Source organism: Abramis brama, assembly GCF_963993115.1.
Source record: "Abramis brama genome assembly, chromosome: 6".
Taxonomy (NCBI): Eukaryota; Metazoa; Chordata; class Actinopteri; order Cypriniformes; family Leuciscidae; genus Abramis; species Abramis brama.
Window position 1 is genome coordinate 43,865,967 of NC_139968.1, and position 27,869 is coordinate 43,893,835.

Genomic DNA, 27,869 nt, shown 5'->3' on the forward strand with positions numbered 1-27,869 from the left:
ATTTAAAATGAATTCACCTTTAGTGGTTGTGGTGGCTATTATTTCTAGTTGATTTTTTTAGACATTTAGTATTGGCCATTTGCCGGTTCGTTTAGTAGTTCCTCGACTCCACCAGAACCTGAAGGCACAGATTTAAAGAAGTGCCAGCTTGGACTCTGACTTGTTTGAACACCCTTATTGAGTCACACAGGCCTGGAGGTTCGTCTACAGAAGACACAGTCACTCTTTACAGTCTCAGTGCTTCATGTCAACATCTCTTTCATTCTCGACGTGAGCGAGTGCTTCCGAAAGCAACTACACGTGTTAGCGCGTCTCTTGCCATCTTGCCATCTGATGTTCTTGCCATCTTTAATTAAATGGTGTACAAGCACATTCGCCGGGTTTCCGCCCCGTCTGTGTGAGAGACACAGCAACCCGTCGACTCCCGAGGCAAAGAGAGTGGTGACGGGGGGATTAATCGCAATTTGGCTAAAACAAAGAGACGCCGTCTGAAATATTGATGAGTGGCTTGGTAATTACAAGATTGGTGGATAAGTAAATAATGACTAGATCCAGTGATAAAGCCTGACTAATTATGAGTTGTGTAAAACTGAAATTGGGAGTCTCTGAACAGGCTCAAAGTGAACGTTCTGGTAAAGCTTGTGAATGAACTTTTAATGGTTGTCTGGTCAAACTATGTTAACACACTGGTGTTTATCTCGCCTGTCTGTCAGTGAATGCTAATACTCATCAGGATTCTTCTGTTTTGTCTCCTCCAGAGTGCCAAACGTCCAGTGTGCCGACCCCTCGTCTCCAGCCTGTGGGGCCGCGGCTCTCCAGCCAGGTCAAAGGTCATCTGTGACATGATGCCAGCCGGCCACCTGCCCATCCTGCTCTCCCTGAGCGCCCTGCTGCTGTCTCCGCTGCTCACCGGCTCCTTGGCCTTATGTAAGCAAACTAAGATGAAACTCGAGCTTAAAAGTCAAGTCTCAGGTGTCTTAAAAGTCTATAAGTAATATAGACTTTTAAGACACCTGAGACTTGACTTTTCATTTTCATAATATAATTTTTCTCTCCCCCTCCCCCAAGTATTAAGAGTAAGTGCCATGCAAATGTCAATGTAATTGGCTGAGGGCAGCCAATGTTGGGTCGACATTGACGTAGCACCAATGCAGGCCCACTATTGGCAGATTCAGTGGTTGAGGGCGGCCATTTTGGGTCAAAATAGACGCAGATCCAGTGGTTGAGGGCAGCCATTTTGGGTCAACATCGACGTAGTATCATTGTAGGCCCACTATTGGCAGATTCAATGGTTGAGGGCGACTATTTTGGGTCAACATCGATATAGTACCATTGTAGGCACACTATTGGCAGATTCAGTGGTTGAGGGCGGCCATTTTGGGTCAACTACAACTACGACTAGTTCATCCATCCATTAAGTTGATTAAGAAATGAGGCTATTTTTGCCAGCATTAAGTTTCTGGCCTTTACTAAAGCTTTACATAACATTATGGATGGGTAACAGTGATCAACTGGTTAACTAGCTGCCCAATAACCCGCTAGTCGATCAAAAAGTTGAACCCAAAACCAAGCTAATTAAATAGGACCTCGATTAATCGATTAAAGCCAATTAATCAACTAGTTGTTCAGACGACCCACCGACCAATTTTTTGAAAGTTGAAAGTGTATAATTTCGCACAATTACAGTTTCAAGGCTGTTTCATAATCATCAGAAGAATAAAAAAGGAACCGCTGTGTGGGTTTAAGGATCTCCCCGTACACGTAGAGACGTGAAGCGCGAGATCACTATTTATCGGATTATTTCGTCTCTCTTTACCCCGGTGCATATCTCTTCATCAGACGGATCGGGGCCTGTGCTGTCTTTTAATTTCCAAGGCTCGAAGTCAGGATTTGTTCTGCACCATTTCTCCCCTAAGATGGGTTTAGAGACGCATTAGGGAAACAAAACAAAGAGTCAAGTGAAGTAAAGAGGGGCGAGTGCGGGATGAAAGCGGAGGTAAAGCCTCCACCTACTGCTTTCAAGCCTAAAATAGGTGTAATTCAAGCGCCGCCTGAGAGATAACATGAGAATGGGCCGCTGTCAGATACAGTCTTTGTGTGCCCGACATTGTTCTGTTCTCCTATTTGTTGGTTTTGTAGGGCGGCCCAGAAGAGAAGGCAACATACATCTGATGCCTTCACTTTGAATGCAATAAGGGTGAGAAAACTATTACTAGTCGGCAGGCTGCTTGTACGTGTGAGATTATTCTGGATTCAGATTCACGTTTCAAAGGAGACGTTTACTTCAGATGCGTTTCTGCATTCAAAAACAGATAGACAATGTATTTTCTCCAAAATGAGTTAAAAAGACGTAGTTAAAGGCCCACTGAAGTGCCTTGGAACGCGCAGCTTTGTTTGATGCGTTGACGTAATTTCCACTGAAATAGGAAGCTAAGGCGGGACATATTGAATGGCTCCTCCCCCTTTTCAAATAGCCAATAGCGTTTAGTTTACCTCACAGACTGCAAGTGGTACTTGACGGCACCATGGAAGCGAACCCGAGCGCTGATGATACGCTGGATTCAATAGTAGAGGTGTGAATAAATTCTAGCCCTCGAGTTTTATTCCGTTTTCCAACTGGACATTGGTTGAAAACCAATATGAAATGGTTTATGTCCCAAGAATGAAATGGTTTGAGCAACCGAACACACATCTCCGACACACATTGCTCCGTAACGTGTGTGTCAACGGTCGCCTTGGTCAGGTGGTGTTTATAGCAGAGGGGGCGGAGCTTTAGATTCTAGAGAGCATTTGATTGGACAGAAGATGTGATGAGAAGCTGAAGTCCATAAAAACCTGTGATCCATTTTAGCGCAAGTGAGCGATTGTGAGTTTTGAATGCTTATATCTCCTAAATGTGAATTTTGTCATTGTTCTGAAACACACCAGCTTATTCATAACATTAAGGCTAACATATTCATACTAAAAGCTGAGAAACTTAAATTTGGATTTCAGGGGGCCTTTAATAGTGAATTTTCGGACGAATGTGTTCACAGTTTGGGTCGTTGTTGAGATCCGTTCTTCAGCCTCCATTTGTCGTCCGTTCATGCTCAGTGTAGTCTAGGAGAAACAATTGAAACATTAACGAGACCACATTTGTGTGTGTGTGTGTGTTTTTTCTTTCTTTAATATGCAATGCCTTCCTTCTTATAATCGTAGGGGATGTAATCACTCACTATCAGACTTTGTTTTTTAATGGTGACACCCTCAAAATTGCTCCTGGTGTTTGTCTTGAGTCTGTGTGCGGGTCGCTGTGATTCAGATGTTTACTAGGCAGTGCACATGTTCCCAGAGCACTAATCACTCAATCCCCCCTCAAACCCCCCAGCCACCGAAAGCCTCGGCACGGCGCCGTCTGATTGGCTGCGCTGCCGTCTGCTGTGCTCTCACAGGCTCTGATCACTAATTACTGTCTTGACAGGTTGTCGCACAGCACAGCCGGCTAAGCGGGGGACATTTTGTTGTTGTTCTCGTGTCATTTTCAGTTTTGGAGAAGCTTTGAAACTCATTTGTGAAGTTTACTGCAAATTGAAAGTCGGTACGCTAGAGTTAACATGCTATTTTGGAAAAGACGTGCTAAAAGTTAGCAGTTAGCACTTTAAGTTACAAATAAAAATAACTGATTCGTTTAAATTAACTGTTTTAGCTATTCACTATTAGACCTCCTAATGCTTCGTATGAGAGTTTAGGAACTGTTAAGCTACTTATTTGGGAAAGGAGTTGGCACTTAAATGCAAAAATTTAAGAGTTAGCGACATTTGCACAGTTACAAAAATATTTTTTTTTTAACCAATTCAATTACATCAACTATTTTTGTGATTCACTAAAATGAATTGGATTTCCTAATGAGAGTTTAGGATAGCCGTTTTGATTGTTGCATCAGCTAGCATGATGCTAAAGCTACGTGTGCAATACAATATGACATAAAAACAGCAAAGTAGCGTTTTTTTATTCTACAACACTTCTAATTGGGAACATGTCGCTTGTATGTACATTGAAAAAAATTGGTGTTAAAAAGTAGAAATTGCTAGTAAATCTAGCAAACAATTAGAAAAAAATGGCAAGTAACACATCAAATTAAACAAAATGTTGAACTAGACCAATTAAAATGATGTTTTATTTGCAACTTCATAACATTTTTACAGCGTAGTTAAGCTAGGAGCATTGCTGGTAGTTAACAGCTCCCAACACTGATGTATTAATCAATTTCTGTACTTTTTTTCTTCTTAATATCTCATTCACTCTGAAATGCATCAATTACGGGCGTAAATTGGGTTGCATACTGACTTTAAATCACTTTTGTTCTCATAAGCCCCTGTGTAAGATGATGTGCACATGACTGTGGTGGTTTTGTCGTTCAGCTGAACACACACGCACACAGGCTTTTATTTCGACACAGACACAAAGCGAGTGGATGTCACCTCTGCGAGAGGTTGCCAACTGCATGATGTCATCCTCACCGCCTCCCTCGGCTCGCTCTTGTGCTCATAAATCAACATGTGGAGGAGACGTTTTTAATCAAAAAGAAAAAAGGGCTGTGAATAAATCTGGCCTGTGGTAATAAAGCTGGGGGCTTGTTTTTGTGTGTGTGCGTGTGCGTGTGTGTGTGTGTGTCTGTGCAGAAAGTCCAGTGGCTTTACATTTACACAATTAGCTTATGAGTACACACACACACACACATGCGCACATGCACAACTCACACACACACACACCTCACGCACACATACATACACAGACACACACCTCACACACTCCACACACGCGCACACACATCTCACACCTCTCTCTCACACACACACACACACACACACACACACACACATCTCACACACACACTCACGCAAGCACACACACTCACATACACACACGCTCACGCACAGATACAAACTCTCACGCACGCACACCTCACACACACACACACACACACACACACACACACACACACACACACACACACACTCACATACACTCTCTCACAGACACATATACACTCACACACACTCTCTCACAGACACACACTCACACACACATACTCACACACACACAGTCTCACACACAAACACACACACTCTCTCACACACATACAATATCACACACAGGCACACACACACACACACTCACACACTCTCTCACAGACACACACTCACAGACACACATACTCTCACACACACACAATCTCACACACAAACACACACACTCTCTCACAGACACAAACTCACACGCATACACTCACACACACATACAATCCCACACACACACACACAAATCACACACACACTCACACTAGCACACACACTCACATACACGCTCACGCTCACGCACACATACAAACTCTCACGCACTCGCACACACACACACACACCTCACACAGACACACACACACACACACTCACATACACTCTCACAGACACATACTCACGCACAGTCTCACACACAAACACACGCACTCTCTTACAGACACACACTCACACACACACTCACACTCGCACGCACACACATCTCACACACAGACAGACACACACACACACACACACACACTCTCACACATACATTCTCTCACAGACACATATACACTCACACACACTCTCTCACAGACACACACATACTCTCACACACACACACACACACATACTCTCTCACACACACACGCACACACACATACAGTCTCACACACAGACACACACACACACAGTCTCCATCCTCACTATATAAGAAACAGTTTTAGTACAGTGTGTCCAGACTCTTGATTGGTACGTATCAGCATTACATCAACCCGCTTATTAGTCCGCATCCTTCACTCTGGGACGAGGCGTCAGACGGGGGTCCGTTTTCCCACAATCCTCCACTCGAGCTCTAAAAACAGTCGTATCGGCCTGGGTGCGCCTCCGTCTGACCACACAACACCCACTCTGAGCCTCTCGCCCCCTGAAAACCTCCAGCGTCCAGCGCCGCGTCGACCGGACCCAAATATCCCGTGTCGAAACTGTACACCACAATCTGCACAATGCTCAAGAACAAAAGCATTGTCCTGATTCCCTTTTGTGTGTCTTATGTTGTATTGTGTATTTTTGTATGATATCATTGTTGTGTGATTGGTGTTAAAATCTGTTTTTTTTTAGTTTTTTTAGTTTTTTTTTAGTTTATGTATTTGTTCTTGTATGTATGTGACCCTGGACCACAAAACCAGTCATACGGGTACATTTTTTAAATTGAGATGTATACATAATCTGAAAGCTGAATAAATAAGCTTTCCAGTGATGTATGGTTTGTTAGGATAGAACTATTGAAAATCTGGAATCTGAGGGTGCAAAAAAATCTAAACATTGAGAAAATCTCCTTTAAAGTTGTTCATTTATGTTGGCGATTGTGCAGCGTTCACTCACAAAAATACATGTTTTATATATTTACGGTAGGAAATTTACAAAATATCTTCATGGAACATGATCTTTACTTAATATCCTAATGATTTTTGGCATAAATTGATAATTTTGACCCATACAATGTATTGTTGGCTATTGCCACAAATAAACCCGTGCGACTCGAGAGGGTCACACACTGGAAACCCCGCCAGAGGCTTGTTTGTTGTCGTTCCTCAGAGCGATGCTCGCTCCGCCCTGATATTTCGGGAGACGGCGTGCCACGGGACGCTGTAGCGTTTAGCAATCTCCTTAAGTGTCTGCATGCAGCCTGCGCCCTTGCCAGATCCCCTCCGCTTTGATTGACTCGGGCAGAAAGTGACGAGAGCGATTTCAATAATTTATTTTTCCTTTGAAGCTTCCAAGTGAGAGATTTCAGTCCCCTGAGGGAAAGAAACCCCCGCCTTCGCCTTGTCTCTTTAAAGTTATCAGCTAAAAGGCCCCGAATCTCCCTCATTACCTGGCTTGTACAGTGCACAGGTTTAACCTCCCCAGCGCAGCTCCATGGCTGAAGTAGATCTTTGAATTTAACCACTCGAGGTGATAAAAAAAGTTATCAGGTAAAGATCAAAATATTTATCCATTTATCTATCCAACAGATCATATTGATGATTATATTTATTCATTCACACCAAGCTCAGGTTAGTTATTAAAGGGAAAATAAACCCCGTCATCGTTTACTCGCCCTCGTGACGTTCTTTCGTAGAGCAACAAAGTAGATGTTTCGACGAATGTTCGTGCTGCTCTTTTCCAAGAATTGTAACTAGGCCATATCAAGCTCAAGAAAAGCACAGTAAAAGTTGTCTGTATGACTCGTGTTTAGAGCTGAACGATTAATCATTAAGAGATCGCAATCTCGATTCAAACTCTCATTACTAAATGCCAATGATTTGTCCGTTAAACCTTTGACAGAATCTCACCAGAACATTCAGATCTGCACTGACCCGCTGAAAGTAATGTGGCGCTTCAAATTACGATTGTATCAATTACATTGATACACCACTAGGTGGCGACAAGTGGCTTAAAATGTACGTAATTGAATCATTCATTCAAGAGATTTGTTCAAAAACACTGATTCATCCAGTAATTAAAGTCCCCCTGTAGTCAATAATTGTATCCCTTAAAACTCATCTTTGATCACCAGAATGACATATTTAAACGTTTATTCTCTTGAAAAAAAATTGTCATGCCTTAAAATAGCTTGAATGTAACCCGACACCCTTGCCTCATTTAGTATATGTGGTTCTATGAATATGCAAATGAGCCCCGCCTCCACTCACTCGACAGTTTTCCTTGTGTTGAAAACCAAGCTTTTAATGTTTTTTATGTGTCTATGTGGTGTTTTTAATCTGTTTTAAGACAAACCATGTGTAAATTCATAAGTCGACAGCATTGCTGAGTATTTTCTCCTTAAAACTGCAGTGAACCAAAGACAGTCTCAAACACACGCTTTGAAATCGCTGGTGTTTCTGACGTCACAAACTACCTTGTAACCAATCAGATCAACGTGTGATCGTCAACAAGTGGATCTCTGAGCTGTGTGAGGGAGTGGAGGCGGGGCTCATTTGCATATTCATAGAACTGCGCATACTAAATGAGGCAAGGGTGTCGAGTTACAATCAAGCTATTTTAAGGCATGAAGAATTTTGTTCAAGGAAAACAAAAAAAATCATTTTGGTGATTAAAGACGAGTTTTAAGGAATAAAATGATTGACAACAGGGGGACTTTAAGTTATTAATTTGATTGTGTTGACATTGTTGTATGTATAGCGAGGCCAAAGACCAATTTTCAGCCAAGGCTGGACAATAAAGTACAACTAAACTAAATATGCTGACATGTGCAAAGTTATTAGCTTCGGCAAATAATCATGCAAAATATTGTAATAATTAAATACGCCGGCGCTCTAAGTTGGATGCTAATTTCTGCCAATTTTCATGTGTCAAAAGTATGCAAAAGCACAATTGAGATACCAGACTTTCGAAGTAAAGGACTTACATTCCTGTCCATTTCTCATGCAAGTCTATCGCATGACTTCTGGAATACAGTGCACAAGTCATTTGGTGCAACTCTGTTGCTTTTAAATGTGCTATAGAAATAAATTTGGACTTTTTTTGACTATTATTATGGTCACTTTTTGGTTCTTTTTGGCGCTTGAAAACTCCTGATCACTACAGGCTACACTTTCGTTGTATGGAAAAGAGTGGCTTGAAGATCCGTCAAAATATCTTCTTTCATGTTCCACAGAAGACAATAGACATGAGTGTGTGTAGATGACAGCATGTTCATCTCTTTAAAATCCTCCAGTAGACGCTTGACCAGCAGATGGCGCCTCGCGGATTGCGTCACCTCCACCTGCTGGATATTACACTCGCACACACACTTTCCCTGAACAGCTCAGATTAATCATGAAGCAGTTTAGCAGGCTCGGATTTGCTGAATGTCAAAAATGATTATTGCATGTCACCTCTGTGATCCAGCATCAGCGACTGAGCCCTTTACCAGAGTCCCATCAGACTCAATAGATTGAAAAGCCTTTCTTTGTGGCTCCACGATCAAGTCCGGTTTATTTCTGCTTAAACAGTTAATCAAGACAGTATTGCAAGTACTGAGGTGGATATGTGATGATTTTGTTTGTGTTTTTGATCAAAACCCAGGCGTTTTAGTTTGTTTATTGTTCTCATTTGCATAATTGATGTCACGGCGACAATTAAAAGCGGTCAGCCATTGAATTCAAGCCTGACTGACACGATGATATTTGTGGCGCTTACATTTCTTCAGCAGTATTTGTGTTTTAGCACACATCCAGCTGGGTCTTTCACATCTGTCTTTTATAGTTTTATCATGATCTCATTGCAAAGTAAGACATTTTCTGTTTTGTGAGATTCCCACAGTCCAGTCCGAGGTCTTTAACCCTCGAGCGATCGCAGGTGTCCGTTTTTACGAGGCCTGTCAACAAGTACCAATCGCCCGAGGACGCTGCAAATCACTGTAGATTGTTGCAATTTCCTCCTCGTCTCAGTTGCAAAATTGGCCTTATTGTTAAAGTTAATTTCCTAAAGCTCTCGGTAGACTTTGACTTGCTCACCCCACACCTGCTAAAGATTTTCTTATCCAGACTCCTGCAGAAAACAGCGGCTCATTAGGGGTCGGCCTGAAGTATCATAATCAGCGCTAATTATAGTAATATGACAGGAGAATTGTGGGAAGAGGACAAGCACAGCGGGAACAAACAAGTGACTTCCCGTTGTTTGCATATCTTTATAAGCTTTTGTTCGATTAAGTCCTTTTTTTTTCTCCTTTTATAATAAAAATCTAAATAGACACATGAGACAATGTTTGATATGCAGATTAAAAATAAGAGATGGAATGAGCTGATCAATATGAGAAGAAAAAGTAAACCACTAAATCTCATTCAATAAGTGAGAGCTTTAATATAGTCTTTAAAAAAAAAAAATTAAACGGTGCAGATCTCAATTGTTTTTATTAATAAATAATTTATTATTATTATTATTATTATTACTTATAAGGCTGAAAACTCATTGTATTAAAGAAACCGGTGCATGCGACACAAATGGCAATGTTTAAGAGGTATCAATTCTCATTTTATTATTAGAATCATTTTTATTATTTTATTGTATTATTGTTATTATTAAAACCTAAAAGCCGTTGTATTATAGAATCTGGTGCAACTGGTATGTTATATGTTATGTAACATTTTATGTCGTTATGTTATGTCATGTTATATGTTGTTATATGTTATGCTGTTATATTTTATGTTCTGTTATATGTCATGTTATGTTATGATGTTATGTCATGTTATTTGTTTAATGTTGTTATATGTTATTATGCCATTTCAAGGCTTGATGTTATATCATGTTATATGTTATATGTTATGTTATATGTTAAGACATTATCTAATAGAAACCAGCGTGTTAGTCCCGAATGGCGCTGTCATGCTCGCCTGTAAAAGACCCAAATGACCCGCTTAGGGTTAATGATGACCTCATGAAAACATCTGCACAGAAACCACATTCGACCTTTACTGCCATCTGTCTAGAAATCATTTCTGAGTCGGTTTAGTTGCTCACAGATGCTCCACAACTGCGTCTCTGAGTAATGCTCTGCATTATGCCACATAACCAGATATTTATATCGTGTGTTCCCCCCTCCGTCCTTTTATCGTTCCTGCACATGCTCTCCTGGCTGGGACTGTTAGTCTTCTGCATCTTCTGATGAAGCCTTCGCTGCAGTCGCTTAGCTAGTTAAAAAACGCCCGTCTCGCGTGTTGCTATGGCGATGTCTGAAGTCAGATCTGCTGACCGATAGGCGTGTTGGCCTCGTGTGGCCGGGGAGAGAATGAGAGAGAGTCCGCCTGGGAGGACGAACCGCGGCCGGTCTGAAGTCAGTCGAGCACACGGCCACAAATCTCTGTGTTCAAGCAGGCGAAGCTAAACCTGCGGCAGTCCTTTTCCTCTCACCAGGACTTTCTCTCCTAGTTTTACTCGTTTTAGCGTCGCAAAGACTTTCAGTTAAGTCTACAAGAACTTTTTTTGTTGTCATTTTTGTGGTTTGCTTTGAATCTAAAGATCTTCTTCACATCTAGGCAAACGCACTTTCCATAATGTCAGTGTCGAACCCCGGTCTTGTTATTTTAAGAGCAGGTGCTTGGCTTGTATGTAGATGTTGGTTTAGAGTCCAAACATTACAGATGTTTTGGCCGGAACATGTTGCTCACATTGATTTCCCAAATTACAGCCACTTAGGACATTATCCGGCACTGGGATCCCCGTAATTGCCTTGTTCAGAGGTAAAGTACGTATGATACCGAAATGTGCCTTTTTACCCTTTCAGATAAGCCTCAATCAGTGGTTGAAAGGTGGCTATTTTAAACAAGATGGGCGTCAAGTGATGCTCTCTCCCCTTTCCTAAAACGCCCCTGATGGGCTGACATTTTTTTGCGCCTGCATTTTTCTAATTCTCAGCATAATGGAGCTGTTTTTATAAGCTTGAGAAGGTTTCTTTTTTCCTCCGATGATTATGGTTAGTCATCCGTCAACCCGAGCCTCCCATTATTGGAGACTCGCCAAATGGAGGCGACAGAATCATGTTATTATAAGCGTTTCTGCACTTCTTAACGTGAGAAAAAGAGTCTGAAAGGAGATAAAGCATGTCCTTACACATGACATGAAAATAAATAATATATATGTATGTATATCGCCATTTGTTTGGCACATCTGTGCTTGGTCCTGTCAGGAAAATGAAAACACATGGAATTATTTCTCCTTCATAGTGTCGGCCAGTGGAAAGGTTAATTGTGTGAGTGATCCTCTGTCTCGTGAAGTCTCAGCTCGTCAAAGCTTCTCTATTACACTCTCAAGCGCTCTGTCAGAAAATCCATAACTGGCTGCGCTGTAGGCCGTCGCTTGTGGCCGCTAACGCTCATGGGTAAAGCATCGATACCCAGCCGGCGGGAATGTGTGACCTCGGGCTACACAGACACAGAACAGAGAGGTTACACAGCAGAGGTTAAACTATAGCGAGCTAGTCAATCCATCACTCACGGATGGTTTTTATGACCTTCGTCTTGTAGTGGAGCTGCTCGATTAATCGTTAAAACACCTACGTGATCTCATTCCTAAATGACAATGATTCGGCTGTGTCTATTAAACCTCTGACAAAATCACAGCGAACATTCAGATCTGCGTTTGATCCAGAGAGATCCCTGCAACTCATTTCTGGCATATGGCACGACCCCCCCAAATATTATTTTTTTTCCGTAAGCCACCTGACATGGGTTCGTTCATTCAAGAGTATTCATTGGACGAAAGTGAAAGTGATGTAGTTGAGGGTGATGAAAAAGGAGAGACGAGGGTCTCCAGAAATTACGAACGCATGAAAACGTATTTAAAAAGTGTGATAATACCACTTGTGATCGGTTCACCGAAAATGCTTCTTGATATCAGACTTTCTCGCTCGCTCGATTTCTGCGATATTGGTATATAATTTGCGGACTTTCCTGGGAGTGGTGGGATGTCTGACACAGTATTGTTTTTTCTGTGTTACAAATATTCATATTAACATAGAAGAACTGGGATAAAAGTTTATAAATATAAACACCGATGTCTACGGTAGTGATCAAAATAGAGCAAATCACCTTTTGAAAGTAACCGCGCTTCAAATAACGGTAGTATCATTACATCATTACACCAGTAGGTGGCGACAAGTGACTGTTATAAAAAATGTATTTGTCATTGAATCATTCATTCAAGAGATTTGTTTAAAAACGTTGATTCATCCAGTAAAGAAACAAGGGAAGTAGCCTATTTATGAGTGTGTCATTAAACATTTTAAATAGACTGCAGCAATTAACATTTGTCAGAAACTTTAGTTAGTTTAGCTGTCTATTTGAAACAAAAAAATCATGATTCTCAATTGCCAGAATCGAGCAGCACTGATGTAACAAGCTTGTTGTTTTTTTGTTTTTGCTCTACCAAATAATTATGACTCACTCCAACTAAATTAGTAAACCTGTGTGTGTTTGCGCTGTGAAAGTTGAACTTTCTTAACTTCATAATTAGACAGAAAGACCTCGGGCATCATCCTCTCCGCTCTCTGGAATTTCAACGGTTCAAGTGTGTTTATCCGCACCCAGAGATTCAGGGGCTCGCCTGCCTGCCTGCCCACGGGCGGTTAATAATTAATTTGCCGTGCTTGCCTGACCGTTTGATCATCTCCTCATATCTGCACGCTTTCTGGATTTTAGCATGTTCCCCTAGAGAGCCTCTTCTCATGTCTTGTTGTGTCAAGCTTGACCTACTGCCCCGCCGAGAGAAAAAAGCGAGCGCCGGCGGAGGCCCACCAAGAAGAGTCGAGGTAGATGGCATGATAATTTGATGAGCCGAGAACAAACTGTGCTGGGTTCTGATGAAAAAAATCAGTTTTATTTTCCAAAACTAGCGTAATCTACAAAGAATAAGCAGTAATGGTAGACAGAATGACAGCCCCTGGTCTCCACAAGCTGGAATCGCTAGGTCACGACAGGAAGGCAGGATGATCCATTGTTACCGACTGTCAGCCCCAACCATCTCCTGGATATCATTAGCTTACAGCTGGCGTGTCTTATACGAAACGTGCGCGGGGTTTTGGATGCTTCACCTGACAAGGGGCTTTCAAATCATGGCAGAAACACAGGTACTTTATTATTCATTGACCAATAAATTATTCACAATGGCGTCGACGTGCTTATTTTCTGTGGTGTAATTACCGGCGTGCTGAAACACAGGCACTCTCCATTGGCGCCGCCGCACGGCCGCCTTGGTTTCTCCCCAACATTTCTGTCACAGAGGAACGGGTCTCTAGCCCACTTCAGTACTGGTCCTCTCACTCGCTATTTGATGGTCGAATGCACTTTGAGGAACTGTTAAATTGCATGTATGTGGGTGTGTGTTCAATCACTCTGCTATTTAATTTAATTGATTTGCTGTTACAGTGGCCTTGTTGCAGCATGCAACTCTTACTGTTTCTGCAGTATGCATAGTATGTACATTTTTTGTATACACTGAATGCATGACATGCTAACAATGTAAATGTTTTTCCCAAAATGCAATGTTCATCTTGACTTACCATTTCCGGTGTGAACAGGAAGTAATATCAGCTGACTTTTTTTTGTACATAGTCTAATTAGAACATTCAACATGGTGAGGTTATTTGAAAACAATGTAGCATACCTCTGTTTAAAACATTTAACGCAACATGTAGCGTATTGTTTCAAATGCTAGTTTTGACCAAATATAGAAGGCAGTATTGTAAATGGTAAGCGAGTATTCCATTAAAACTAAATGCTAATAGTATTTTGCTTTTTTTCTTGTTTAGCTGCACCACAGTTTACAAAAAGACCTCAAAACATGATTGGCGTCTCCGGGGGTGTTGTGTCCTTCGTTTGCCAAGCCGCAGGTGACCCCAAGCCAAGAGTAACCTGGAACAAGAAAGGGAAGAGGGTGAACTCTCAACGCATCGAGGTAAGACTTAGCATGCTAGTACGTTAAGGTGCAAACATATCAATTAAATAATCAACCATTCCAGTAGTATTACTCGCAAAATGCCATTAAAAGCATCTGGAACTGTTTTTGGGTTAGTTCTCAAGTGTTTATGAAGCACACAGCTTAGCTTCTGTGGATATTTAGCAGAGCTAGTATGTTTTATTTTCCTTGCTTGTTTGCTGTGTTCTTTTATCATAACACAGCTGGCATCTGTAGCGTCTGGATCGATGTTTAGTGTTTCTTAATTAAAACTAGCTCTGCGTTTAACCATTCTGTCACTATTCAACAAAGATGAAAAACTTCCCTCAAAAAAAGATCAACACAAAAATGCGTTGGTGTTTCCAATCCACTCATTGGTGCAAACCCAAGAGTACGCTCAACTCGGGCTCAAATTATCATCTTCGTTGAGTTTAAAAGTCATTTTGTGAGGGGTTTGAATTAATTTGTTTCCCCCGAAGGCTTTGCTTTGATATTGATCTACACACACTTAGGACAGTGTGCCATCACTGGGCTGCTTCTCATTATCCTAGCCTTGAAAACTCACACACACACACACACACAGAAAAAAAACGAAGAGAGTTTTGCCACTGGCTCACAAAGAGCCTCGTTCCTCTTTGTCATTCCCTATTGATTCGTGCGACTGTTTCGCTACAATGACATCAAATGCGAAAGCACCGCAGGAGCCTAATTAACTCTCTTGCATAATTTGAGCTTGCAGCAACATATAGATGTTACAGGAGCCTAAAAATAGAAGCACAACAATTTTTATCAGAATTAACCTGAAATGAGTTAGGGTTATGTTAAAAGTTAGGGATGCTGGTTGACCAAGGAAGCGAGAACACCAGCACCAAAACTTTTCAATTAGGAAGTTGTGTGTCATTTACCAAGACTAGAGCAACCAGGAATTAAATGCCTTGCTTTTGGGCACTTAGGATCGGTAACGCTCCAGTTCTGGAATTGAATTCATGGCCCTTTTGTCTCTTTAACCACAAGGCAATTGTTAATGACATTTACCATGAAGCTTTTCAATGAAATATTCTGAACCCACTCTTTGTCCCTCTCACACAGACGATAGAGTTTGACGAAGGTGCGGGAGCCGTCCTGAGGATCCAGCCTCTCCGGGCGCCTCGAGACGAGAACATCTACGAGTGTGTGGCGGAGAACAGCGAAGGCGAAGACAGTGTCCAAGCTACGCTGTCGATCATTCGAGGTAAGAGTACACTCATATGGGTTGACAGTAATTCTTGCTTCTAGAGGGCCAAATTCCTGCCTAGAAGTTTCTACACACGCAGAAAAAAAAGGTTCAAAAGCTGTCACCAGGGCCTGTACACTTTTAAAAGATACACTTTTGTACCTTATTTATCCCTAAAGGGTACATATTAGTACCTATGTTGTACATATTAGTACCTTTTGAATGGGTACCAAACTAGTGACAACTTTTTTTCCCTTCTTTTTCCCCAAGAGTGTAATGTCAAGTCAAGTCACCTTTATTTATATAGCACTTTTTACAATACAGATTGTTTCGAAGCAGCTTTACAGGGATAACAAGCAAATAATGCACCAAAGTTTGTTTCTGCTGTACAGCAGATCTAGAAGAAAATAGCATCATAGTTCCAGCTTAAGTAAGATCAGTTATGGTTCATTTTTGTTGTAAAAAAAGTTATTAATTTAGTTAATTTATATATACAGCCGCTCTGGGATCTTGCAGCTCAGTTCAGTTCTCATATAATGGTGTCAATGCAGGTAGATCAATAATATTGTTGAATATTAAGTGTCCCCAACTAAGCAAGACAAAAGCCAAAGGCGACAGTGGCAAGGAACCAACACTCCATCAGGTGACGGAAAAAACCTTTGGAGAAACCAGGCTCAGTCGCACAGTTCTCCTCTGGCCCACAAACAAACAGTGTATGATTATGATTCAGGCAGCATTACATTGGACTGGAACATTCTGAATATTTATTATCGGAGTCATCACGCCAGGTCCCGAGGAACTTGATTAGTTGGTTCCGGTGTGTTTTATCAGGCTTGGAGCTGAACGCTGCTGGAGGGCGACCCTACTGGTAACAGGATTGGATTCCCCTGCTTTAAGTTTTTACTACGCATCCCTCCAGGAATCCTTTAGATGTCTCACTAATTAAAACACCTGATTCATCTCTTCAGCTTCTTAGTATGATGAATTGGGAGCCATCTAAAACATTCTGAGAAGAGAGGCCCGAGGACTGGAGTTGAGAAACACTGGCCTACAGTTGACAAACTAACCAGTTTGGTTAACTTGAATGTGACCCAATATTACAGTCGCAAAAACTCTAAATCTGTCCTGGCCAGTTGCAGAACCTCTGTCGTCTTCACCATTGAGTTATTCGTTTGTTCCCCATGCGTAGGTCCAGCCATCTGCCTTGTCATTGCCGAGCGCTGGAGCAGGCAGCTTGCAGGCTTCTTCCTGGGCCCGAACCCAAGCTGAGGGTTTTTGTAGGCAGCCCAGTTTTACATGAAAATCCTGGCTTTGGCAAGACCCATGCGGCTCAGGAAGGAACACAGGCTGTAGCACTAGGGGAAAAAAACTACTGCCCCCCCCCCCCCACTCTCTCATCCCCATCTGCTGTGGGCCCGCATTTACATCGAGCCTTATCAGAAGAGCAAGCCCCACACACACTTGTACAAAGGCCGGCACATGTGTCCATGCGCTCCCAGAGGAGAGTGCCTCAGCTCATGAACACCTGCGTGGATTTCAATCAAAATCAATTAAACTGTCCACCATCGTCCTCACAATTTGTGGTCTCGAGCAAACTCTTCTTTCATTTTGTCCCTGGCCAACTTGTGAAGCTAGTGACTTCATTAAGTACTGAGTCACCTTGCCTTCTTCTTCAGGGTGTGTCCGCCCGACTGCGGCAGAGACAAGGCTTTGCCGTAAATCTGCCAGTGCTCTTTCTAGGGGCTTAGGTTTGTTTTTAGCTGCCTTCTGGCTGCCCACAAGAGCGGTGAGCAGAATGCTTAAGATGTGCCATCTGCTTTTCTACCGAGTCCTCTGAGAGACCTTGGAGGAGTCTCGGAGAAAACCAAGGATAAGACACCTGCAACTGTCGGTGCTTCTCCTCTGTCACTACGGGTGTTGAACCCTTTCTTCCCCTCCTCTGCTTTCTTCTCTTAAAGCCTCGCTGTTTTCCTCTTCATTCTGACCCTGGCTTTGAGCCCGTCTTGGCAGTCTTGTCCACCACTGACCCAGAGCTAGCACTTCATAGAGTCCAACAGCAACAGCAGCCCAGGTTTGGCCATCTGCTCGCACCCTGCGAGGTGTCAGACGTTTGCACACTTCTTTACACATTCAGGTGTGTCTGGCCTTAACTTGCCCCTGGTCACGCTGTGAGAATGCTGGGTTCAGGGTGCTGGCCAACAAAAGATGAAAACGGTAACGCTGGACGCGTTTGGCATCGTGCAACTCAAATCCAAAGGTGTCAGACCACCTTTCCAAAACATTAGCTCTCGTCCAAAACCTTATACTTTTTTATAGTTTCATAGTAGGCTAACTCCAGATGTGAAGGCTTTTGCAGGAGCTAGCCTATGATGCCTATTTTGTGGATAAGGCAATCCCAGAATGCACAGTGGGAAAAAAAAGTCCATCCAAGATGGCAACAAGGCCAGTTATATTTTAACCAATATAGTACTAGCTTTTTTATTATTTTACTTCATACATGAATTAATGTTTATGGATTAACTTAAATCCTCTAAACTTAAAAAAAAAAAAAAAAAAATACTCCACACAACCACTGGTTTGCATGATAATTCCTTTATTTTTGATCATATTTTACAGGATAGCATATTTTATATAGTTTTGAATACATATTGCATGCATTTAAGCTCATTTAACAAATATTAGAAGTGAAAATAAAACATTTAGAAGTAATTCAAGTGTAATCAACCAGTCTCTGTTTTCCAGTGACTCACATCGCGCCCCTGTATGTTGCTATGCATAAAATTAAATGATATACAGAACAATAACGTATTTATAGATACAAAACATTTACACAAAGCTGTATTTTACCGAAGACACGCACTAATTTGACGGAGCTGCACTGTTCTGAGGTCGCAAAAAGCCAGCGATAAATAACTCAACCTCTGGGTTGTTACATCTGACCCAGGATCTGGGTTACACAAAAACTACCCAAACACTGGGTTGTTATATCTGACCCAAGATCTGGGTTACACAAAAACTACCCAAACACTGGGTTGTTACGTCTGACCCAGGATCTGGGTTACACAAAAACTACACAAACACTGGGTTGTTACGTCTGACCCAGGATCTGGGTAACACAAAAACTACACAAACACTGGGTTGTTACGTCTGACCCAGGATCTGGGTAACACAAAAACTACCCAAACACTGGGTTGTTACGTCTGACCCAGGATCTGGGTAACACAAAAACTACCCAAACACTGGGTTGTTATATCTGACCCAAGATCTGGGTTACACAAAAACTACCCAAACACTGGGTTGTTATATCTGACCCAAGATCTGGGTTACACAAAAACTACCCAAACACTGGGTTGTTATATCTGACCCAAGATCTGGGTTACACAAAAACTACCCAAACACTGGGTTGTTACGTCTGACCCAGGATCTGGGTTACACAAAAACTACACAAACACTGGGTTGTTACGTCTGACCCCGGAGCTGGATAACACAAAAACTACCCAAACACTGGGTTGTTACGTCTGACCCAGGATCTGGGTTACACAAAAACTACACAAACACTGAGTTGTTACGTCTGACCCAGGATCTGGGTTACACAAAAACTACACAAACACTGGGTTGTTACGTCTGACCCAGGATCTGGGTTACACAAAAACTACACAAACACTGGGTTGTTACGTCTGACCCAGGATCTGGGTTACACAAAAACTACACAAACACTGGGTTGTTACGTCTGACCCAGGATCTGGGTAACACAAAAACTACACAAACACTGGGTTGTTACGTCTGACCCAGGATCTGGGTAACACAAAAACTACCCAAACACTGGGTTGTTTCGTCTGACCCAGGATCTGGGTAACACAAAAACTACACAAACACTGGGTTGTTACGTCTGACCCAGGATCTGGGTTACACAAAAACTACACAAACACTGGGTTGTTATATCTGACCCAAGATCTGGGTTACACAAAAACTACCCAAACACTGGGTTGTTACGTCTGACCCAGGATCTGGGTTACACAAAAACTACACAAACACTGGGTTGTTACGTCTGACCCCGGAGCTGGATAACACAAAAACTACCCAAACACTGGGTTGTTACGTCTGACCCAGGATCTGGGTTACACAAAAACTACACAAACACTGAGTTGTTACGTCTGACCCAGGATCTGGGTTACACAAAAACTACACAAACACTGGGTTGTTACGTCTGACCCAGGATCTGGGTTACACAAAAACTACACAAACACTGGGTTGTTACGTCTGACCCAGGATCTGGGTTACACAAAAACTACACAAACACTGGGTTGTTACGTCTGACCCAGGATCTGGGTAACACAAAAACTACACAAACACTGGGTTGTTACGTCTGACCCAGGATCTGGGTAACACAAAAACTACCCAAACACTGGGTTGTTTCGTCTGACCCAGGATCTGGGTAACACAAAAACTACCCAAACACTGGGTTGTTACGTCTGACCCAGGATCTGGGTAACACAAAAACTACACAAACACTGGGTTGTTACGTCTGACCCAGGATCTGGGTTACACAAAAACTACCCAAACACTGGGTTGTTACGTCTGACCCAGGATCTGGGTAACACAAAAACTACCCAAACACTGGGTTGTTACGTCTGACCCAGGATCTGGATAACACAAAAACTACACAAAAAAAAATATTTTTGTCAGTTTGTCTTGCTTTCTTCACCTCTTCTCTCATCTCTAATCTCATCCTTCACTTCCAGAGTTTGCACTGTGACCCATCCTCCTTCAAACTCTGAGCTCAGGAACTCGTTAGCACTGCAGAGAGGATGATCTCACTACTGCCCATGCCCGTTTGATCAGATGCTTTTAATTGGCTGCTACCCTGCAGGACGAGCCGCGTTTGTTCTGCCGCTCCTCGCGCCTTTTTAATTGGACTGTTCTAAACCCAGACGCTCGCCGCGGAGCCCCTTTTATTAGCCATTTCTTTATCACAGCTTTGGCACTGCCATTTCCAAATTCGTCCCTGTCTTGTTTCGTCCCGCTCAAGCACAGTTTGAGGAATCTTAATGTCACTTTTCTCTCTCTGTGTCTGGTTTGAAGTGTCATTTCCTCTGAGAAGCTCAGCACTTTTTGGATCTATACAACAGAGTTCGATTCATGACCTTGCATATTTCTCTTTCTCTCTATATATATGATATTTAATTTTATTCTTTAAAACTCATAAGACTTATTTGTAGGCCGGTTATGAGAGACGCTGCCCGTTTTCTCCAGCTCAGTTTGGTGGATCAGGGTTAAACGTCTCTCCACATACCTGATAAACCATAGCATTGGATGCTCGGCTCCCAGGGGATTGTGGGTATTGGTTCTTAAAGCCCCTCCATGAGTGATTTTAAGTAAAAGAGCACAGCTGATTACCGCTCCAGCTGTTCTCCGGTGGAAACGCCTGCGTCCAGTAGCGAAAAGTGCATTATAAAACATCAGTGCGCTGGAGGCTGTAGACACAGACCACTACTTCCACAGTGTGTGGCTACGATTGAGACGCGAGGCATAAGAACAATGCTAAAGGTGAGCTGAAGCTACATTATCAGCACGTTAAGTTTGACGCAGTTTTTTTAGGGAGCCGCGGCTTCAAGTCTCGCCAGTCTCTTTCTCCTCTTCTATTGATTCTTCTCTCCGAATAATCTCTCTGTCTATGGCTGATCCCCGTTGGGTCAATATGAGGCTGTAATTAGCGCTGGCCTGTGTTAGCAGGGCACATGGAGTAGAGTTACTGACACTCGGCTGATCGTTTCAGTGGTTGTCTGTCTGTGGCGCTAGTGTGTTTACTAACTATTGACCCGACCTCATGTGGGTTACAAGTGCACTATTTTAACCAGTATTTGGGTAATACGCGTATTGGAGTGTTGGGTCATTATCTTAGCGCTAATGCTAACAGAAAACAACTTTTTTTGTAAAAGCATATCATAAACACTGTGACTTTTTTTGGGGGGGGGGGGGGGGGGGGGGGGTTATACATTATCTATTGTCAATAAAACAAAGATATAAATTTACAAGAAAATAAATTTCAGTTTGTCTTAAAAATAAATCTGTGAAAATATTTGTGATATTTTCTAGCTAGTAAAAAATATTTAAGTAATTTTTCAGTGCATATTCTGACCATTTATTGTTTAACAATTTAATTATTATATAATATTATATTTATGTTAATTATATATGATATGTATAATTATAAATATTGTGTACAATTACATTAAATATTATAGTTGTATTATTATTTTATAAATATGTTTTTGAAAACATATTTTATTTATTATTTATTAAAATATTGCATTGATAGTATATGTATTATTTTATTTTTTATTTTTTATTAAATAAATATATTTTATTTATTGGTAACACTTTACAATGATGTTCAATTTATTAATTGAAAAGAAAAGTATTTTTTACTGCATTTATTAATCTATTTTAATGTTAATTATACTATTCTTGACTAATTGTTCATTCATGCTTGTTCATAATCCACTAAATAATATTAATTGATGTGACTTGAAATGTTATTTTATTAGCATACCGTATGTAGAAATTTACGTCAGTTATTAATCTAGGTTAATTTCAAAGTACTGATCATTGATAATTTCCTAACTAATATTAATCAATCGAACCTCATTAACTTTATTTATGTATTTTGCACATTGTCAACTAAAATTATATACAAAGTAAAGTGGACTAAAATGAATGAATATGACATTGTGAAATATTGACTTATTCAATGTTAATATTTTTTGAAAAGTTGTCATATAAATGTTAATATTTGAAATTATATATATATATATATTTTTTTTTTCCTAAAAATAAATGCCATTTTAGTCAGGGTCATTTTATGAACATGTAAAGAAATATTGACTGAACATAAAGGACATTTGCACATGCACACAAAAATATGTCCAGAAGATAAAGCGTGTAAAAATGAATAGCAATATAGTAATCCAATGATCTCGACCTGAGTTGCGTCTCAATCTCACACTCCACTAATGAGAGGAAAAGGAGCAGCGCGTGATAGAAGTAATGAAGATCAGAGAGAAGATGACAGGGATTCGATTAGAGTCGAATACAGCTGTGTTACGAGCGTCTGCCTCTCATAAACAAAAGCAATTCCCATCCGCGCGCTCTCAGCTGCTCCCCGGTGCATAATGCATTCGTTTAGCCACGTTAAGATCTGCCAAAACGCATGGGTTCTGTCGCGACCCATTATCGGTCGCCGCGACAGTCGTTTAGTATCTGACGTCTGTTTATAAAGCCTGCGATGTCGTGAGTGTTACGATAACGATGACATGAGTCACTTCCTGTTTGTTTCCAAGAGATGATTGACAGCTGTGGAATTTGGGTTCACAAGTTTGATCCCTCAGCCTCCTGTCAATCAGCCGTCGCGCGACTTGCGATTTTTTTATTATGTCGCGACGCGGTGAAGGCGTCGATCTCCCACTAGAAAGTTGCAAAAAAAGCAACATGATTTAAAAAAAAAAATATTTGTAGATATTGCATTTTAACCTCGCTATTTAATCATTAAATATGAATAAGTTTTGTTACATGATTGATTGTATTAATTATAATTAGCTTTAGCCTTAAAATGTCTTTAATTCACTTTTGAAGATTAAAATATAGGCTATAATTGTAAGGCTTATTTTAAAAAATGTTTTTAAGATTTTCTTTTTTTAAAATTTGCTTAATTTACATGTAGAATTAAATAAAATATAATTTTTTTTGTAAATGTTATGGTTTTTTTAAATTAAAGTGTAAAGATATCACACTGAATTTAAGACACTGAAATCAACATTACGTGACAGCCGTCGTATGAGACAATAAAAAGTCTCTATTTTATTAACTATTTAACTATTTTACTATTTTAGTTTCATTCACAGCTGAAGTAACTCAGAGCTCAAGCACACATGACTTTATCTGCACTCAAGCGTTTGTCTGAGTTTGGCCCGTCAGATCCGTGTTTCCCGGGCTGGAGATGTGGATTCACACACAGCACGCGCTTGGCCTCCGGAAGAGAAACTCGTCTGCTTTGATCCTGTGTGATCGAGCCTGATTGGGCACGGGCTCCGGCTCGGCTCCGGCTCGGCTCCGTGTGATGCCACATCAGAGACGGACCTTCACTGACGTTTGTTGTTCTTCTAGTTCTTCTAGACGATCTAGTTCTTCTCCTCTGTTGGACACCGAAGTCCTTGTTTCATTGCTGTCATGTAGCATGATATTTTTTTTAAATAAAGCGCAAATTCATCCAGGAGTAATATTTTATGAAATTATTTGCTTTTGAATGCATTTTCTCGTAATTCCAATTTTTTTTCTCACAATTCCAAGTTTATTTCTCATAATTTCTGTTATTTCTCACATATCAAAATGTATATCTCACAATTGCGGAAATTTTTTTCACAATTCCTACGTTATTTCTCACATTTCCGAGTTTATCTTACAATTATGACTTTATATCTCGCAATTCCAATTTTTTTCTCACAATTTCTAATATTTTGTCACAGTTCCGTTTATCTCACAATTTCTGTTATTTCTCGCATAGCAAAGTTTATATCTCACAATTCCGAATTTTTTTTCACAATACCATTTTTTTTTTAATTCCGAGTTTGTTACCCACAATTTCGATTTTACATCTCACAATTCTCACTTTAGATCTCGCAATTCTAAAAAAATATTCTCACAATTCCAATTATTTTTAATTCCAAGTTTATTACTCGCAATTCCGAGTTTCTCACGATTCCGAGTTTATCTCACAATTCTGATTTATATCTCGTAATTCTGAATTCTCTCATAATTCAGAATTTTTTTCTCACAATTTTTTGACAAAAATTCAGAATTGTGAGGAAATTCTGAATTACGAGATATAAATCGAAATTTTTTCCACATTTATTCCTTACAATTCTCAGTTTATATCTAAACTTGGAATTGCAGGGGGGGAAAGTCAGAATTGTGATAAAAAAAAACAAAAAAACTTGTACCTGCAAAAACTGCAGTCAGATTTGCGAGATATAAACTCGCGATTCTAAGAAAAGCTCTGTTTCCCACCCTCATGACCGAGAGGCTTATATCACTGGCTTGTATCACTCGACACATGTAGGAGATCACATAGATCAACACGTGAACCTTCTCCGGCCAATGTTTGTCTCAGTTACAGATCTCCGTGGCCTGGGATGAACTACACTGTTAATATTTAAAGAGTCTGAGAGAGCGTCTCTGCCATTCACTGTCTTCCACGGCTTCGGCACTAGACCATGCAAAACGAACAACTGTTCCCTCGAGCAAACGAGTCTTCGTTTCAGACTTCAGGCCGACACCAGCAGGTTTACTCGCCGCTTGAGAACGCAGAAGGCAGTCAGACAGACAGAGGAATCACTTCTTCATATGTGTGTCGTGTTCATAGACGCGCTGGAGTTCACTTCCACCGACGCCGGCGCCTCCCAAGCTGCGCTGTGCAATTAAGTGCAATAATAAAAATGGCTCCATTATGGCGTTTTTCCATTTGCCCTCCCCGAGAAAGCGTCCTGTTGGGCCATTCAGTCTGTGGACGCAGATAATGCTGGAATTACAGATGCTCGGCTGAAAGCACACAGGATCAGATGCTCACGCAGCTTTCACAGCGTCACCTTTTATTGTGTTGTTTCATATTTACAGTCATACAGCGAGGTTTTTCCAGCTTTTTTTGCTGTAGTACATTTTAATTAAAAAATATATATTTTTTGGAGGGGTACCATTTTTATTATAAAGAGCAAATTCATCCAGTAGGGTTTTAGCTGTTCTTAAAAGAATGTAATCTCGTTTATTTGTTTGGAAGAAAAACACACTAATGCATTTAAGGTTCGCAGTTCCTTTAATTTATGCAAAGACGTCCTGTAACGCGAGCGAGAGCAAAACATGAGTCCACAATAAGTGACTTATGTGATATTTGGGCTTTTGTTTTAGATTTTATATGATATTTAAGCTTTTATTTAGTATTATGCATGGCATTGGGCTTATTATTAGTATTGTATATGATATTTGGGCTTATGTTTAATATATTATATGATATTTGGGCTTATGTTTAATATATTATATGATATTTAGGCTTTTATTTAATATTTTATATGATAGTTAGGCTTATATTTAATATTTTATATGATAGTTAGGCGTATTTAATATTTTATGATATTTCGGCCTATATTTAGATTTTATATGATATTTAGGATCATGTTTAATATGTTATATGATAGTTAGGCTCATATTTAGTAATTTATATGATATTTAGGCTTATATGTATTATATAGGCTTATATTTAGTATTTTATATAATGTTTAGGCTTATATTTAATATTTTTTATGATATTTAAGCGTATAGTCATTGTACTTTCTATGATATTTAGGCTTATATTTAGTATTTTATATATTTAAGCTTTTATTTAGTATTATGCATGGCATTGGGCTTATTATTAGTATTGTATATGATATTTGGGCTTATGTTTAATATATTATATGATATTTGGGCTTATGTTTAATATATTATATGATATTTAGGCTTTTATTTAATATTTTATATGATAGTTAGGCTTATATTTAATATTTTATATGATAGTTAGGCGTATTTAATATTTTATATGATATTTCGGCCTATATTTAGATTTTATATGATATTTAGGATCATGTTTAATATGTTATATGATAGTTAGGCTCATATTTAGTAATTTATATGATATTTAGGCTTATATGTATTATATAGGCTTATATTTAGTATTTTATATAATGTTTAGGCTTATATTTTATATGATATTTAAGCGTATAGTCATTGTACTTTCTATGATATTTAGGCTTATATTTAGTATTTTATATATTTTAGCTTATATTTAGTATTTATATGATATTTAAGCTTATATTACTATTTAGCATGAAATTCGAGCATATAATTAGTATTTTACACGATATTTAGACTTATTTTTCATATTTAATATTACTTTAAGGTCTATATATTTAGTAATATACAGGCCTTATTTTAGTATTATACAGTATATTTGAGCTTATAATTAGTATTTTATATGGTATAAATCAGGCTTATGTTCAGTACTTTTTGTATGATATATGAGTTCATATTTAGCATTATACATGCTATTTGGCTTTTATTTAGTATTATGCATGATATCATATGAGCATTATGTATGATATTGTAGCATTAAACATGATAATTTGATTTAGCATTTTATATGATATTTAGACTTATATTTAGTATTTTATATAATGTTTAGGCTTATATTTAATATTTAATATGATATTTAAGCGTATAGTCATTGTACTTTATATGATATTTAGGCTTATATTTAGTATTATGCATGGCATTGGGCTTATTATTAGTATTGTATATGATATTTGGGCTTATGTTTAATATATTATATGATATTTGGGCTTATGTTTAATATATTATATGATATTTAGGCTTTTATTTAATATTTTATATGATAGTTAGGCTTATATTTAATATTTTATATGATAGTTAGGCGTATTTAATATTTTATATGATATTTCGGCCTATATTTAGATTTTATATGATATTTAGGATCATGTTTAATATGTTATATGATAGTTAGGCTCATATTTAGTAATTTATATGATATTTAGGCTTATATGTATTATATAGGCTTATATTTAGTATTTTATATAATGTTTAGGCTTATATTTTATATGATATTTAAGCGTATAGTCATTGTACTTTCTATGATATTTAGGCTTATATTTAGTATTTTATATATTTTAGCTTATATTTAGTATTTATATGATATTTAAGCTTTGAAATTTGAGCATATAATTAGTATTTTACACGATATTTAGACTTATTTTTCATATTTAATATTACTTTAAGGTCTATATATTTAGTAATATACAGGCCTTATTTTAGTATTATACAGTATATTTGAGCTTATAATTAGTATTTTATATGGTATAAATCAGGCTTATGTTCAGTACTTTTTGTATGATATATGAGTTCATATTTAGCATTATACATGCTATTTGGCTTTTATTTAGTATTATGCATGATATCATATGAGCATTATGTATGATATTTTAGCATTAAACATGATAATTTGATTTAGCATTTTATATGATATTTAGACTTATATTTAGTATTTTATATAATGTTTAGGCTTATATTTAATATTTAATATG

General features: G+C 39.3%; 1 protein-coding gene across 28 annotated transcripts in view; it reads left to right on the top strand.

Moving 5' to 3' along the window:
- ptprsa (protein tyrosine phosphatase receptor type Sa) overlaps positions 1-27,869 on the top strand; it is a 207,822-nt gene that overhangs the window by 88,170 nt on the left and 91,783 nt on the right. For all 28 annotated transcript variants that reach the window (XM_084117266.1, XM_084117276.1, XM_084117265.1 and 25 more), the window contains 3 exons: positions 759-927; positions 14,329-14,474; positions 15,564-15,705. In XM_084117266.1, the coding sequence (XP_083973392.1) occupies positions 843-927; positions 14,329-14,474; positions 15,564-15,705 (373 nt within the window). In that variant the 5' untranslated portion in view covers positions 759-842. The remainder of the gene's footprint in view (positions 1-758; positions 928-14,328; positions 14,475-15,563; positions 15,706-27,869) is intronic.